This window comes from Thalassophryne amazonica, chromosome 1, assembly GCF_902500255.1.
Source record: "Thalassophryne amazonica chromosome 1, fThaAma1.1, whole genome shotgun sequence".
Taxonomy (NCBI): domain Eukaryota; kingdom Metazoa; phylum Chordata; class Actinopteri; order Batrachoidiformes; family Batrachoididae; genus Thalassophryne; species Thalassophryne amazonica.
This window is the reverse complement of record NC_047103.1, coordinates 123,897,956-123,913,653: the sequence shown is the minus strand read 5'-3', so window position 1 is coordinate 123,913,653 and position 15,698 is coordinate 123,897,956. Positions and strand designations below refer to the sequence as shown.

The window sequence follows — 15,698 nt, the reverse complement described above, 5'->3', positions numbered from 1 at the left end:
GTATGCAGAAATCCACAAGACTCTCCTGAATACATTTTTCTGAAACTTGGCAGAGGTCTGCAGCCAAGTCTGGCAGCCCCACTTTAATTCTGGCTTTAATCTCATGCAGTCCGGTCCACAAGTATTTGGTCAGTGACACAATATCTGTAATTTGGCCTCTGTACACCACCACAGCAGAGTTGAAATAAACAGTCAAGATGTGCTTGTAAAGTCCTGGGTTTGTTTCCGACTTTGCCCTTTTTGTGTGGAATCTGTGTATTTTCCTTCTGTGTTTGTATGTAGACTTTAAGGGGCTTTAACAAAAATATCACATTGACTATTTAGGAATAACAACCCATTTTTATACATGGCCCCTATATTTTCAGAGGGCATAAGTAACTGGACAAACTAAATATAAGTATTTTTAATGCAAATCATCACTTTTACAGCCAGTTTACTTTTGACAAGTCAGGGGATGATGGGTACATGAATGTTTCGAAGTCAGCAAATATGTCTTGGACCTCATTTGCATCAGTCATTAAGCAATACAAATGGTGTGATACCGTATATACAGTATCAAGACAGCCAGATAACGCTGAAGGAGTTTCTGTGGCTGTGATTGGAGAAACTGTAAATGCAGCAACTCTTGTCTGTTCCATCAGAGGCTATACAGCTTGATGGTAGAATGGAGCAGAGAAGAATGTTTATGCAAGAAAACGGATCAGATAAAAGCTTGAGTCTCCCATGTGCCATCTGGCAAGTTGTTGCTGTAATTTCATGTCTTTATTTTTAAGAAAATCCATTTCATTCAATTAATTGTCGTAGCTCTGATTTTCTCTCCTGCTTCTGATTAAGATGATAAATTAGTGTAAATGCTGAAATTTCCATACCAGTCTTCAGACTGAGAAATGTTGATTGCAGTATTTTCTACTGTGTTGTTTTCAGCACACAGTGATGTTAAGGTGGTCATTAAGGGTGCATGTGTCAACACAGCCAGAGCATTTAGGGGTAACAATCATTTTTGCCCATTTATTCTGGAAAAATACACTTAGCAATATTTGCATGCTGTGTCTTCACCTGCGGCAGAGTGCGATGCCTTCGTCCTTTGACTCATGCATCAGATGTTTGTCTGCTGTCTGTCTTGTACTGCCTCAGTCTTATTCTCTGTGTGTCTCTGTCTGTCTTTCTGTCTCATCTCAGATCTCTCCTACAGCAGCTCCAGAAACTTCAGTCCTTAATTTCAGGGAAAGTTGTCCCACGTTCTTGCAAAATGGCCTCAACTCAGACTGGAACATGCATCATGGTAACTACTGTTATTCAGCGTGGACAGTTGTGTTGAAAATAATAGCAGCGTATTTAAAAAATTAAGCTCAAAATTCTTATAATAGCTTTTATTTCCATACACGCAAATGCATTGGAAACACTGTATATTCCAGATCAAAACATGAAGAAAAATTGATCATTTGTTATTACTTCAAAAAATAGTAGTATCTGCATTTTTCTTTACTCAAACATTTACTGTATAAACTGAAAAATGCTTGAAGATTTATCTTTTCTGTGAATCACTGAACTAATATTTAATTGTATAACCATTGTTTCTGAGAACTGCTTCACATCTGTGTTGCATGGAGTTGACCAACTTCTGGCACCTGTGAACAGGTATTCCAGGCCAAGACCGTTGGACTACATTCCACAGTTCCTCTGCATTTTTGGTTTTTGTCATCAGAAAACACTGTTGTTGATGTTGTTACAGCACATATTGTCGCAGTGCATATGTTGTCGCCACAACGATATATGCTGATGTTCATCGATGTTCATGGCCCCATTGCAAGCACTTGTTTTGTTTTTTTTGTTTTTTATCTTTGTTGTTTGTTTTTCTGTGTTGTCATGGGGACTGTGATTGAAATAAGTCTGTGCTTTTTCATGTCATCCTCAGCAAGTATATGTATGTATATTTTCATTGTTATTCATATTATGTATTTTGCCAAATACAGTAAATCAATCAATCAGTCAGAGAGAGAGACTTGATCAAATTAGAGCCATGCACCTTGTGCGTAAATGTTGGTTGGATTGCGCGTAAATCTGTGGATTGGCGCAAGAACTGCCGGTGCAGCGTAAATCTAACACATGAATGATGAAATAAAACTTCTCTTGTGGTTTGCACCACCTCGTTGGTCCTTAAGTCTCACTTTGGGATCACATCACCACACATCATTTATTTTTCTGTTCAACTGCGCGCTTTGGCAAATCCATGGTGAGGAAGAGAGTGTGAGAGGACTCAACAACCGCACGAAGCGCACGGTGAATATTTCATCCAAATTGTCACTGTTTATGCACAGTGCAAGGCTTCAGGGTTTCCGGCGCGTGCCCTGTCCTGTCCGGCATTTTTATTGCTACTGAGGTAATATCACCAGAACGCTTTGAACAATTCACCAACATCATGCTAAAAGTCATGCTGAAATGATGTGGTGTACTGCAGCCTGCTCACAAGCATCTCCAGTCAGTACAGGATGGATCAAACCATCTGCCTTGCCTGTGCACACTGGTTGTGGAAAATCCTGGCTCTGTCGAGAAGGCTTGCAAGAGAATAAATGTGAAATTTTTCATGCGCTCACAGCAATAAAATGCCAGAACCGAATCCTGTGCACATCCACAGGAAGACTACTTTTTAGACCTTCCTGCACCAGCTGTCGGCATTGCGGGTTAGCAGTTAGCAGCAACGGTCCTCCAGCGATGGTGTTGCCTGCAGCCTCCCGTGAGCTTCCCCGCCCCTATCCCCTGAGAGCGCTGTGAGCCCCCTGGGGGCCGCTCAAACACACAACCCCAAGCTTTTTTTTTCTGGCATAGTGAATCACAATCATACATTTTAGTACTTACCAGTTGCATGTTTGCAATAGTCAGACGGCTGTGAGCTCAGTCCTCCCGCAGCAGAAGAGAGCGGAGTGAGCCGGGTGCTGTTGCCCCAAAGGAAGAAAAAAGTAATTTACTTTCACATGCAAACCACAGTGTGACGAAGGCATGAAGCGCAACACACTTTTCACTCATGGTTTTACTCATAAACAACTAATTCCAGACAGTTTATTGATATTAACGGTACCTCTGTCATTTTTACACAGAGAAAATATCACACATATGACATATCTTTTAAAGGAATGCACTAAATTCAGAAAGTTTGAGCTTTAACAGACACGTGCCGAAAGGCATTATGGGAAATTTAAATGTCTCTTTTGATCCCCCCCCCCCGTCAAAATTCATCGAACACTGCCATCTACTATAATTTTCAGTTTGCAAATGCTTTTTTTTTTACAAATGAAAAATATTACATTTCAATACACATTTATTTGTAAAAACCAACACACGTTACAGTAATTGGGTTATTCAAATAATAAACCAACCAGTGAAGGAGACATCATTTTTCCCACAATGTCTCTCCAGAAACTGTGTCAAGCTCAAACCTTCAGAATTTAGCGCATTCCTTAAAAAGATATGTCATATGTGTGATATTTTCCCTCTGCAAAAATTACAGTTGTGGTAAATGGACTGCTTTATATAGACTTTTCCATCTGCATCAGACATTCAAAGCGCCTCACAAATAATGCCTAACATTCTCCCTATGTCAGGGTGCTGCTATACAAGGTGCTCACTACACACCGGGAGCAACTAGGGGATTAAGGACCTTGCCCAAGGGCCCTTAGTGATTTTCCAGTCAAGATGGGATTTGAACCGTGGATCCTCTGGACTCAAGCCCAACGCTTTAACCACTCGACTCGACTGTCTCCTCCCCTGAAGTTTCATCAGTCCACAAAATGCTGCATCATTTCTTCTTGAGGCCAGGCAGTGTGTTCTTTGGCATGTTGTAACCTCTTCAGCATGTGTGGTTTTATCAGCAGTGGGGCTTTGTGGGGGCTTCTTGCCCGTAGCTTGGCTTTACATCTGGCATCTTCTGTTATAGTACTCACAGGTAACTTTAAGCCTTCTGTGATCATCTTGAAGCTGATCATTGGCTGAGTCTTTGCCATTCTGGCTATTTTTCGATCCATTTGAATGCCTGTTTTCTGGCGTCCCCCCCCATCTTTCTGGTTTTGTTGCCATTTTAATGCATTTAAGATCATTTTCTGGACTTCTTTATATGTTTTCCCCTCTCCAATGAACTTGTTAATCAAAGTACGCTGTTCTAATGAACAGTGTCTGGAACAAATCATTTTACTCAGAGTTTCAGAGAGAAATGCACAACAACCGGCATGTACAACATTCGCTGCCTTCATCCTTAAATAAAGGCCACCTGTAAGGGTGCAAGAGGGTCACAGAAAGAAAAATGCAGACACTGCTATTTTTTGAACATCCTAGTATTCCTTTTTCTTCACTTTTTGTAAAGTAATAACAAATTTGATACAATTTCCTTCATGTTTTGATTTGGAATAGAATGTGCAGTGTTCCCAATGCATTTGTGTGGCTGGAAATAAAAGCTATTTTAAGAATTCTGAGCTTTACTCACTTTTTAAACACACTGCTATTACTGTATCAATAGAATGCATGAAGTACACTTTGAAATAATTGATTTTATGTGCCTCAATCTGCACGAGGAAAACCAGGTCTTTATAATTTCCGTATTTTATTTGAATATTTAATCTTACTTTAGTGGATAGTTTCAGTATTTGCTGATGCTGCTGTGAGCTAATATACAGCACTTTAAAATGGGAGCTGATGTAGTCACAGTCTATTTGAAGACTGCGTTTTTATGGAATGAGCAGTGAACACACGTTTATGTGGCTCCACATGGTTAGAAAAAGAAGTCACACAGACTCTGGTTCTGTTGATCCAATATTTTGGAATCGATGTTTTTTACTCTTTCAGCCCCATTTTGCATATCTGCTGAGGTCAATTTCTTTATTGATCTATAACCACAGATTTTGCAGTTTGGACACAGCTGCAGGTATCTGCAAATTATTTGAAGAATATTAATTTATTAGTAACTTTAGGTTGCCTACAAATGTTCGTGTCAAAGTTACGTTACGGTGCATCCGGAAAGTATTCACAGTGCTTCGCTTGGACCACGTTTTGTTATGTTACAGCCTTATTTCAAAATGAAGTAAATTTTTTTTCCCCCTCAAAATTCTACTCACAAACACCCCATAATGACATATTTTTTTTTTTTTTTTTTGCAAATTCATTAAAAATAATAATTCTAAATCACCTGTACATAAGTATTCACATCCTTTGCTCAGTACTTTGTTGATGCACCTTTGGCAGCAATTACAGCCTCAAGTCATCTCGAATATGATGCCACAAGCTTGGTGCATCTATCTTTGGACAGTTTTGTCCATTCCTTTTTGCAGCACCTCTCAAGCTCCATCAGGTTGAATGGGGAGCATGCACAACCATTTTCAGATCCCTCCAGAGGTGTTCAATCAGATTCAGGTCTGGGCTCTGGCTGGGTCACTCAAGAACATTCACAGAATTGTCCCAAAATCGTTCCTTTGATATCTTGGCTGTGTGCTTAGGGTCATTGTGCTGCTGAAAGATGAACCGTTGCCCCAATCTGAGGTCAAAAGCGTTCTGGAGCAGGTTTTCATCCAGGATGTCTCTGTACATTGCTGAATTCATCTTTTCCTCAATCCTGACTAGTCTCCCAGTTCCTGCCGTGAAAAACATCTCCACAGCATGATGCTGTCACCACCATGCTTCACTGTAGGGATGGTGCCTGGTTTCCTCCAAACATGACGCCTGACATCTACACCAAAGAGTTCAATCTTTGTCTCATCAGACCACAGAATTTTGTTTCTCATGTTCTGAGAGTCCTTCAGGTGCCTTTTGGCAAACTCCAGGTGGGCTGCCATGTACCTTTTACTGAGGACTGACTTCTGTCTGTCCACTCTACCATACAAGCCTGATTGCTGGATTGCTGCAGAAAGGGTTGTCCTTCTGGAAGGTTCTCCTCTCTCTGCACAGAGGAATACTGGAGCTCTGACAGAGTGAATAGAATAGAAACAAAACTTTGTCATTGTACATATGTACATACAACTCTGCATTTAACCCATCTTAATTCCAGTTAGACACAATCTAACCACTAGGAGCAGTGGGCTGCCACAGTCCAGTGCCCGGGGACCAATTCCAGATGTAGACACTGCCTTGGTCAGGGGCAGAGAAAGGAGCAGACCCTAAAGCATGTTTTTGAGTGACCATCAGGTTCTTGGTCACCTCCCTGACTAAAGCCCTTCTCCCCCGATTGCTCAGTTTAGACTGGCATCCAGCTCTAGGAAGAGTCCTGGTGGATCCTTATTTCTTCCATTTACAGATGATGGAGGCCACTGTGCTCATTGGGGCCTTCAAAGCAGCAGAAATGTTTCTGTACCCTTCCCCAATATTTGTGCCTCAAGACAATCCTGTCTCGGATGTCTACAGACAATTCCTTTTGACTTCATGTTTGGTTTGTGCTCTGACATGTTCTGTCAGCTGTGGGACCTTATATGTAGACAGGACAGGTTGGTGTCTTTCCAATCATGTTCAATCACTAAATTTACCCCAGGTGGACTCCAATTAAGATGTAGAAACATCTCAAGGATAATCAGTGGAAACGGATGCAGCTGAGCTTAATTTTGAGTTTATGCAAACCCTGTAACAAAAATGTGGGAAAAAATGAAGCCTATGAATACTTTCAGGTTGCACTGTAGTTGATTGACGGAACATAACAATTTTTATTCTTCCGTTGTTATGTAGATGGTGGCTCTGTGTTTTGTGCTGGTGTTGAGCCTCCTGTCCGTGGTCACACCTCCTTTTGGTCCTCATCATCTCACCTCCTCCTCTCCTCCCCTTCCATCAGAGGACTGTACACGACCAGTCAGGGTGGGTCTTAAAAAATTTTATTCATGTGAAATTGTGCCCAATGCAAAATTCTCATACATACACACACACACACCCACCTAGCTGGGGTACCTGCACTGCCTGGGTTAACCTGTTTAAATATAGGCCAAATGCCAATCATATTTAATCAAAAAATGGCCCACACTTTGTTTCGTAATGCTGATGTCTTACAATGTAATATTTAATGGGCTAAAGTTTGTCCAGCAGAACTATAAGAGGTGGAGTCCCCAAACTAAGTTGGAAATACTTGGTTAAAAGACAAGATGGCATTGAAGTCCTTCATGCAGACTTTGTTTTGCAATACATTTATAACCAAAATTACACACAAAAGGAACGTAACAGTAAATGGTAAATATCAATTCATCAAAATTGAGGTAGTGGTGTATTTCACTGTTTTTACATTGCAATTTTACAAACATAAAATGAATGTATTCGACAGGAAGGCAAACTGGGTTGTACAGGACAGTCAGGTGGCTTACAGTGGACTCCCCAAACTAAGTGGAAATACTTGGTTAAAAGACTCAGACTCGGACTCACTTTTAATTGTCACTCGACCCTTACAGTCAGAACGAAATGCAGTTCCTCCAGGTTTCGGTGTAGGTTAAACTGTGACAGTTTTTTTTAACCTAACCTATTGTATAAACTTTTGCAAATATAAACGTTTGTAGTGTACCAATAGATGCGCACCCCTGTTGGCCATAGATATATATACAAGGCACAAGGTCGGCAGCAGCATTAGAGTAGTTAAGAAGTTGCAATGTGCATGTAGTGCAATGTTCACAGTTTGGTGGTGGATGTTGAACTGTTCAACAGTCTGACAGCATTCGGGTAGAAGCTGTTTTTCAGGTCCGGACATTTGTTGCCCGGATACTGCACAGCCTCCTTCCAGAGGGAAGGGGTGTGAACAGACTGTGCGCAGGGTCGGGTGGGAGGTCCTCGGAGGATGCAGGTGGCTTTGTCTCTACATCTGGAGATGTAGATGTCCCCAATGGGTGGTAAGCTGCATCCGATGGTCCTCTGTGCAGACTTCACCACCCGCTGACAAACACATTTGAAGTCCTTCATGCAGACTTTGTTCTGCAATCAAATTTATAACAAAATTACACACAAAAGATAGGTAACAGTAAATGTAAATATCAATGAATCATAGAGAATAGAATCAAAGAGAATAGATTAAAGCATTCGGCCAGTAACCATAAAGAATTAAAGTGCAAGTTCTTTTTGTCCAAGATTTCTAGCAATAATGATTAAAGCTGAATTCTGGAATAGATAAATAGATATTCTGTAATAGATAGATAGTAAAGAGAATAGATTAGGCATTAAATTATTGTTGGTATAAAGTGTCAATTCTAATTCCACCGTCACCCAGCTCTTCCACATTTCATCGGATAGTCACACGACTGAAAAGCCACCGAAGCCGGCTGAATCGTCCGAATGGTGGAAGAGCTGGGCATCTCACATGTCCTGTGAGGCTTCAACATGGTGGCGCTTTTGCTGCGCCATCAGCTTCATGCCAAGCCATCGGCATGAATTTCTCTGCAACTCTTTTCATGGCAAAATCTTCTGTCACAGTGGAATGTGCTGCAAAAGTGCTGATGTCCACCTCTTCCACAATTTCCTGGATAGTCACACGACGGTCCCCCGCATCACCACAGAGTTCACTTTGGAATGATCCGGTCATTTCAGCATGTTGATTGGCCGACTGGAGCGCGGCGTGCTCTCCACCGTTGTGCGGGCTGTCTTTAAACCGGTTGTACCGCTCCTTAATCTGTATGATGCCCATAGGATCGTCACCGAAAGCCGTCTGAATAATCCGAATGTGTTCCAGCTGGCTGTCCGCCCAGTTTCTGGCAAAATTTGATGCAGTCGCACTGCTCCAGTCGTTCCGCCATTTCCTTGCAAAGAAAAAACTACGAGAGACTACAACCCATCTTCACACAAAGGCTGCTTACAAGCAAATTACGCAATCGACAGGCGTGAAAAAAACTCACGCACTACTTTTTGTACTCAGGCTTTCTTGGTGACATCCTCAGGATGGGGGTGGGGGGTTGTCTATCTTTTATGGTCCTGGTTGCCCAATATTCCATGATTAAAGGTCTATAGATCTATAGACCTGGGCAACCAGGGCAGCTTGACCAGGTTGCCCAGTATTCCATAAAGATTAATAGATAAAGAGAATAGATTAAGCATTAATTTTTTGGTTACGTTCACTTTTTAAAAAAATGGTACCATTTTGTTCGCCATGTCATGATTCAGAATATATATAGTTTTAGGGCTACATATTATAGTTTGGGAATTTATCCTGGACAGACAGACAGACGGAATTAGCCCTTTATGTAATATGTGTGTGTGTGTGTATGTATACAACAGGGCTGTATACCACGTTCTCTTTGTCCGACAGCCCTCCGTGACACGGACATGCTGCAAAATTCTTACTTTACAAACTTGAAAGCTCTAAAAGTTTGGGAAGTCCACATACTACGTTTAGCATAAGCGTCATGCAGTAGCCACACAGCGTCACCACAGCAAACCAACCAGTCCTGCTTTACGACAACTGTTGTAACAGCTACGCTTTGAGTGGCATTTTTCCTTCTCGAAACTCCACGGATCTGAGGAAACTGATTTGTATCTATAACACACAGATCAGTGTCTGCAGACTTATAAAACTTGCACAATGCCTTAAAAAAGAGAATGCTTTGCGATAGCATTTTAAAAACTCAGTGATGATCACGATAGAGTACAGCACTAACCCCCCTCAGGCTTCTCAATATAAAAAGCTCTAAAATTATCTTCCTTAGAATTAAACTGAAAGCAAATCGCTACAACTTGATATAAATTAATTTGAGAAGTGAAATGAAGTTTATAGGATTTACAGAAAGTGTATAATAATTCTTTTAACAAAATTAGGCAGGTGCATAAATTTGGGCACCCCACAGGAAAAAATACATCAATATCACCAGGGGAGGTGATGATCTGGTGGTTAAGGCATTGGGGTTGAGACCAGAAGATCCCAGCCTGGTTCAGGTTCAATCCCAGCCTGACTGGAAAATCACTAAGGGCCCTTGGGCAAGGTTTTAATCCCCTATTGCCCCCGGTGTGTAGTGAGCGCCTTGTATGGCAGCTCCCTCACATCGGTGTGATGTGACGCATTATTTGTAAAGCACTTTTACACTTCCTTTTACAGAGAATAGGGCTATTTATCTGCTACAAAACATTTAACAGGTAAGGGCTAACATCTTTGATATCAGACTTAACAAATGTTTTTAACTGTTTAAGATTTCCAAAATTTATCAGAAGATAATTGGTCCGGTGATGGGTTTTCAAAGTTATCTGAAAAGCTAATCCGATAATAAAAACATTAGCTTCGATAATTAGCGAATTAGTGGAACTGTGCCCATCACTGCTGAGATGGCCATTCCATAATGTTGTACTTGTTCCTCTGCGTGAATGCCTTAGTAGATTTTGAGCAGTGTTTAGGGTCGTTGTCTTGTTGAAAGATCCAGCCCCAGCGCAACTTCAACTTTGTCACTGATTGATGACATTGGTTCACAAGAATCTGATGATACTGACTGGAATCCATGTGACCCTCAACTTTAACAAGATTCCCACTACCTGCACTGGCCACACAGCATGATGGAACCACCTCCAAATTTTACTGTAGGTAGCAAGTGCTTTTGTTGGAATGCTCTGTTCTTTTTCAGCCATGCATACCGCCCCTTGTTATGTCCAAATACAGCACCTTATTCCAAATGAAGCTGGCTTGTCCAAATGTGCTTTAGCATACCTCAAGCAACTCTGTTTGTGGCGTGTACACAGAAAAGACTTCCTATGCATTACAGCATCATACAGTACAACATCTCTTTGCTCAAAGTGCACTGTATCGTTGAATGATGCACAGAGACACTATCTGCAGCAAGATCATGTCGTAGGTCTTTGGAGCAGGTCTGTGGGTTGACTATGACCTCACCAGCTTCAGCTTATGACATTTTCTTGGCCTGCCACTTAAGGCCTTAACTAATACTGTGCCTGTGGTCTTCCATTTCCTTATATGTTCCTTACAGTGGAAACTGACAACTGAAATCTCTGAGATAACATTTTGTGTCCTTCCCCTAAACCATTGATGTTGAACAGTCTTGTTTTCAGTTCGAGAGTTGTTTAGAGGCTGCCATGTTGCCACTCATGACAAGAGATGCACAGAGGGGAAACATCTGCAAATGGCCACCTTAAATACCCTTTCTCGTAATTGGGTTCACCTGCGTAAGGAGGTCAAGGATCAGTGAGCTTAGCAAACCAATTTTGTGTTCCAATATTAGTGCTAAATGTATTCAAATTAATAAAATAACAAGGGTCCCAAATTTATGCACGTGCCTAATTTTGTTTAAACATTATTGCACACTTACTGTAAATACTAGAAACTTCATTCACTTCTCAAATATCAGTGTTCATCTGCTAAATGATATATTTAACTGAAATTTCTGATCCAGACAACCATTGATTTATAAAGGAAATCATGAAAATTATCAGGGGTGCCCAAACTTTGCATACAAACTGTAATTATCAATGTCTGTTGTTCAGTGTTGTTAGCTCTTATCCATACTGTGTCCAAAACATTAGTCCTATAAACGTTACATTTGGTGGCATTCATCCTCGGACCCAAAGTACATACCAAAAGGCATACCAAACAGCAAATGTCAGCTCTCCCAGTTTGTCCATCATCGAGGTTATACACATGCACCCAGAGCACAGCACAGATCTTTTAGTCTTTTCTGCGTTCTGACGCAAATAGGTGCTTTTATCTCCCACACCCACAAACAAGAGGGGGTGGAGGACATCAAGCACAATACATTTCTCATTCATGGTAACAACAACATGACACTTAACTAAACTGACTAAACCAATCAAACTACAAAAACAACTACACAATAGATTAATAACACAAACAACATATAAAACTATCATAAACCACAATACATTTAAACCCCCCAAACCCCCATGGTGCACTGCAGCACAGCTTCCATTGATCACTGCTTTTAGTTAATATTACTAATTTCTCCAAAAATATTAGTCCATAAAACCTTCATAATGTTTGACTGAGTTGCTGTTGGATCAACCTCATTGGAGCACTGAAGCCCTCAGTAAATATGATGGCAACCTGTTATTTAACTATTGACATTTTTCTGTCGCTGTTACAATAATGGTGCTGCATGTTGTGTGTCCACCTGCAGTGAAGTATAAAATGCCTTAATTTGTTACAAGAAACAAGAGTCGCTCTTCTCAGTGACTTTGCTTTTGTTTGCACAAAGCTTATGACTCAGTGCATGGTGTGAATAACTATGCAAGATGAGGACCAATGAATTTCACAGCAATCCAACCAGCAGATTGCAGGGAACATGCAAATTCCCACACAAACACACCTCAGGTCAGTTTGAGCCGCAGCGTTTCCAGTTGTGAGTTGACGCTGTTACCACATTACTGCACAATCCCGCCTTTGATGCTTGTTCCAGATAGGTTTACTAATGGTCTGCAGGTTTTAGACTGATGTGTGTTTGTGTGTTATAGTCCGCTCTCGCAGCCTGCTCTTCTACAATGAAGAGCTCCACTGGAGGAGAGCTATGTAAGATCTGAGGGGAGAGGGCTACAGTCGAAAGCCCACTCCACATCCAGAGCAGCCATTACACTGCTGACACCCACAGCAACCGAACAGCAGAGTCCAAGAACCACAAGAGTAAAATACATAAATAGAAGTCCACCGCCGTCCTTGTGATGCAGTAACTGCCACACACCTTATAACACTCCACCCCCACAGAGAAATACACCAGATGGTGTCACTGAGTATTTCTGACAGTCAGCCTGACCCCTCCTCCTGTGACTTCTCATGTCTGACTCCAAAAGACCCTCCTGACCCCTGAACACAGCAGGCATGTGATCCACTGCAGCTGTGTCCACGCCATCCTCTCAGGCTTCAGCAGCCATCACCGTTAGTGAGGCGCCGCTTCCTTCTTCATCAGCCCCACAGCCTGGACTCTGCCAGGATCAGCTCTGCTCGACCTGACTTTACTTGCTTTTTAAAGGGAACAACCTATTTTTAAGACAATTCTGTGTAATTTAAACTACCCAAGCAAACTCAGAACCAATATTTTGGAGCCATATAAGAAACCAAGGCCTTATAATAACAGCCAGTAGGACATAATTAATCAATGATGTCACAAACCATCATCACTACAAATTACAGCCACTGCAGGTAATATAGCCCCAAAAATGATCACTAAAAAAACAAAACTCACTCATTTAAATTATCAATAACTGATAATATAGTTCTCTCTTTTCACAATAAATGCAATATAACATTAGCAGTGAGATGGTGTTTGGATCCAAAGATGTGCCACAACGCGTACTACAAATGTGAAGGGTACATAGCAAGAACGTCTGGGCAGGAATAAGCAGAGTTTACTGGGAAATGTGCTCATTTCAGGGAACAAAGCTATAATCAGCGTTCTCCTGAAAACAACATCCTGATGTTAGTTACTCCTGATTTATACTGTGGGATTCTAGTTAAAGGGGAACTTTCATAAACTTCCATTTCAAAGACAAAAATAAAAAAATCTAAAATTATCTTCCTGAAACTCAAGCTGAAAGCAGATCTTTACAATGTGATATTAAATAAATAAATGTAAAGGCAAGATGATGTGTTTGCATTACGTAATGGAATGCTTTGGTATAATACCTGTAAATAATCAGTTTTATTGCCAGTCTTCTTCAGACAAGTCAGGGGGACTTGGCTTTTATATTTTTAATTGTTTTATACGAGTGTAGATATTTTCTTAGAGTCTGAGTTTAAGGTAGACCATTTTAGATTTTTTTATTTTAGTTTTTGTGTTTGAAATGGCATAAACAAATTAAAAAGTGTAAATAAGTGTTCAAAACTTTTGGAGGGCAATGTATATGTAATATATTTCAGCATTGAAAAAGAGCATATTTAATTTATGCAACAAAATAGAAGTACTTATTAAGTTAGTTTCTTGTTTTCTCATTTTTTTAATGAAAAGGTTCCAAAAATAAAAATAAAAAACACCCAAATACTTTATGATATTCTGAGCATCAAAAAAGAGCATATTTATTTTATGCACAAAAAAGTAATCATATTATGTTCTGGCATTTAGTATGATGTCAAGTTTTACATGTTCATGTAAAGTTTCAATGACAAGTTATGCAAATGTTTTTTTTTTTTGTTTGGTTTTTTTACAGGGAATGTAAAACTACATCATTTATTTGTCTTTAACTGTAATACAGTAGGGGTAACAGTTTTGCTGCTGTTGCATGAAAATGTGTCAGGTGTTTCTCAATTTGATTATTTATATATATATTATAATATATATATATACACACACACACGATTACATTGTACTCAAATTGAAGTTTGAATTTTGCACTGATGTCATACAAACATCTCTCCACCCAAAAGCAAAAACAAATTCATGATAATCAATATAAATAGAGACATATTTAGTGTCGTGAACCAAACTTGCAACAACAAAAATAAAAGCTGTTACTGTGACCTGTAAGTACAGGTGGAATCCGTTTCTCAACACTAGCAGTAAATCTGATCATGCGACAGCAGTGTTTGCTGTATTTATTTTTGTTTTGTAAAAAATGTGTATTATTGATAAAACCAATCAGGGGACTATTACATTCCAAGAATATAACACCACGACCTTTATTCTGTCCATTATCTAACAGAACACAACATTACTATAGTCTCAACGATTCAACAAATTTAAAGCTGTAGTGTGTAGGATTTAGGAAGTATCCATTTGCGGACTATAGCATTAACAACCAGTGTATAATTACCTCTGACAACAAATCAATGTCTTTCAGGAAGTTAGAATGAGCCCATCATATCTACATGGGAGTGGGCCGCCTTGTGGAGGCCGTCATGTTGTATTGCCATCTTGATTCAGTAGCAAAAAGGAACATACTTAGTCTTTCATATTTTGCAGCACAGCTGGAAGAATGAAGAAAAGTGCAATCAGTGGTTGATCCTCTATGCACTGTGTACTGGTTGCTAGTGCAGATGAATGCTTATTTTTATCAAATGGCGGCTCATACATATGCTTATCACAAGAGAAGGCGAGGGAACATGAATCCCCATTGCCAAGAAAGTGAAAACGAAGTGAAACAAAATCATTACTCAGGAAAATAAAATGCAATATGCATCCTCACCAAAATCTTACATACTGTAGCTTTAAATCTCTGACAAATCCTTCAAATTTGGCCTGCATTTTTTTCTTTATCTGAATAAATGTCAAATTATCCATGCCTCTTTTTTTAAACAAGGTCATAGTACAGACCTTCCACTGAGCTAATACAGGTCACAAATGTAGCCAAAAATACCCCAAATACACTGAGATGTCAGGTTCTAATTATCAGCCTGTTTCTGTTGGCTTCCATTAAAAAGGAGCTGCTGCTCAACACGACTGCTCTTTGAAGGGAGGAGGAACTATGTAATGTTGAAATGCCACATCTTGGAGCTTGACTAGCTGAGGGAGCAGGAAATCAGACAGAGCTATTTAACACAAGTCTAAAAGGAGCTGTTTCAGGTGTAGATTTTGACAGAGGAACTCTGGAACTTTCAGGATTTTAACATGAAATCGCAATGTCATTTTGCTGAAATCCATAGCAACAGTTTTGCCCAATACAACCCTTTTAAATTTCAGACTAATGAAATTGTCTTTTTTACATCACAATTCCTATTGTCTCTTATTTTGTGTCTGGTGTTAAACTCATATGGCTACGGCTGTTTTTAAAAACACGACCCTGTTCTTCAGCATTTACATTGACCAGTGTATATAAATGACAAC

At 40.1% G+C, this 15,698-nt stretch overlaps 1 protein-coding gene across 1 annotated transcript in view; it reads left to right on the top strand.

The window, feature by feature from the left end:
- The window catches only part of creb3l1 (cAMP responsive element binding protein 3-like 1), a 252,888-nt gene extending 239,962 nt beyond the window's left edge, over positions 1-12,926 (top strand). The window contains 4 exon segments of the mRNA XM_034174091.1: positions 1,180-1,282; positions 6,697-6,822; positions 12,400-12,573; positions 12,653-12,926. Coding sequence (XP_034029982.1) covers positions 1,180-1,282; positions 6,697-6,822; positions 12,400-12,465 — 295 coding nt within the window. The 3' untranslated portion in view covers positions 12,466-12,573; positions 12,653-12,926.
- The last annotated feature ends 2,772 nt before the right edge of the window (positions 12,927-15,698 follow it).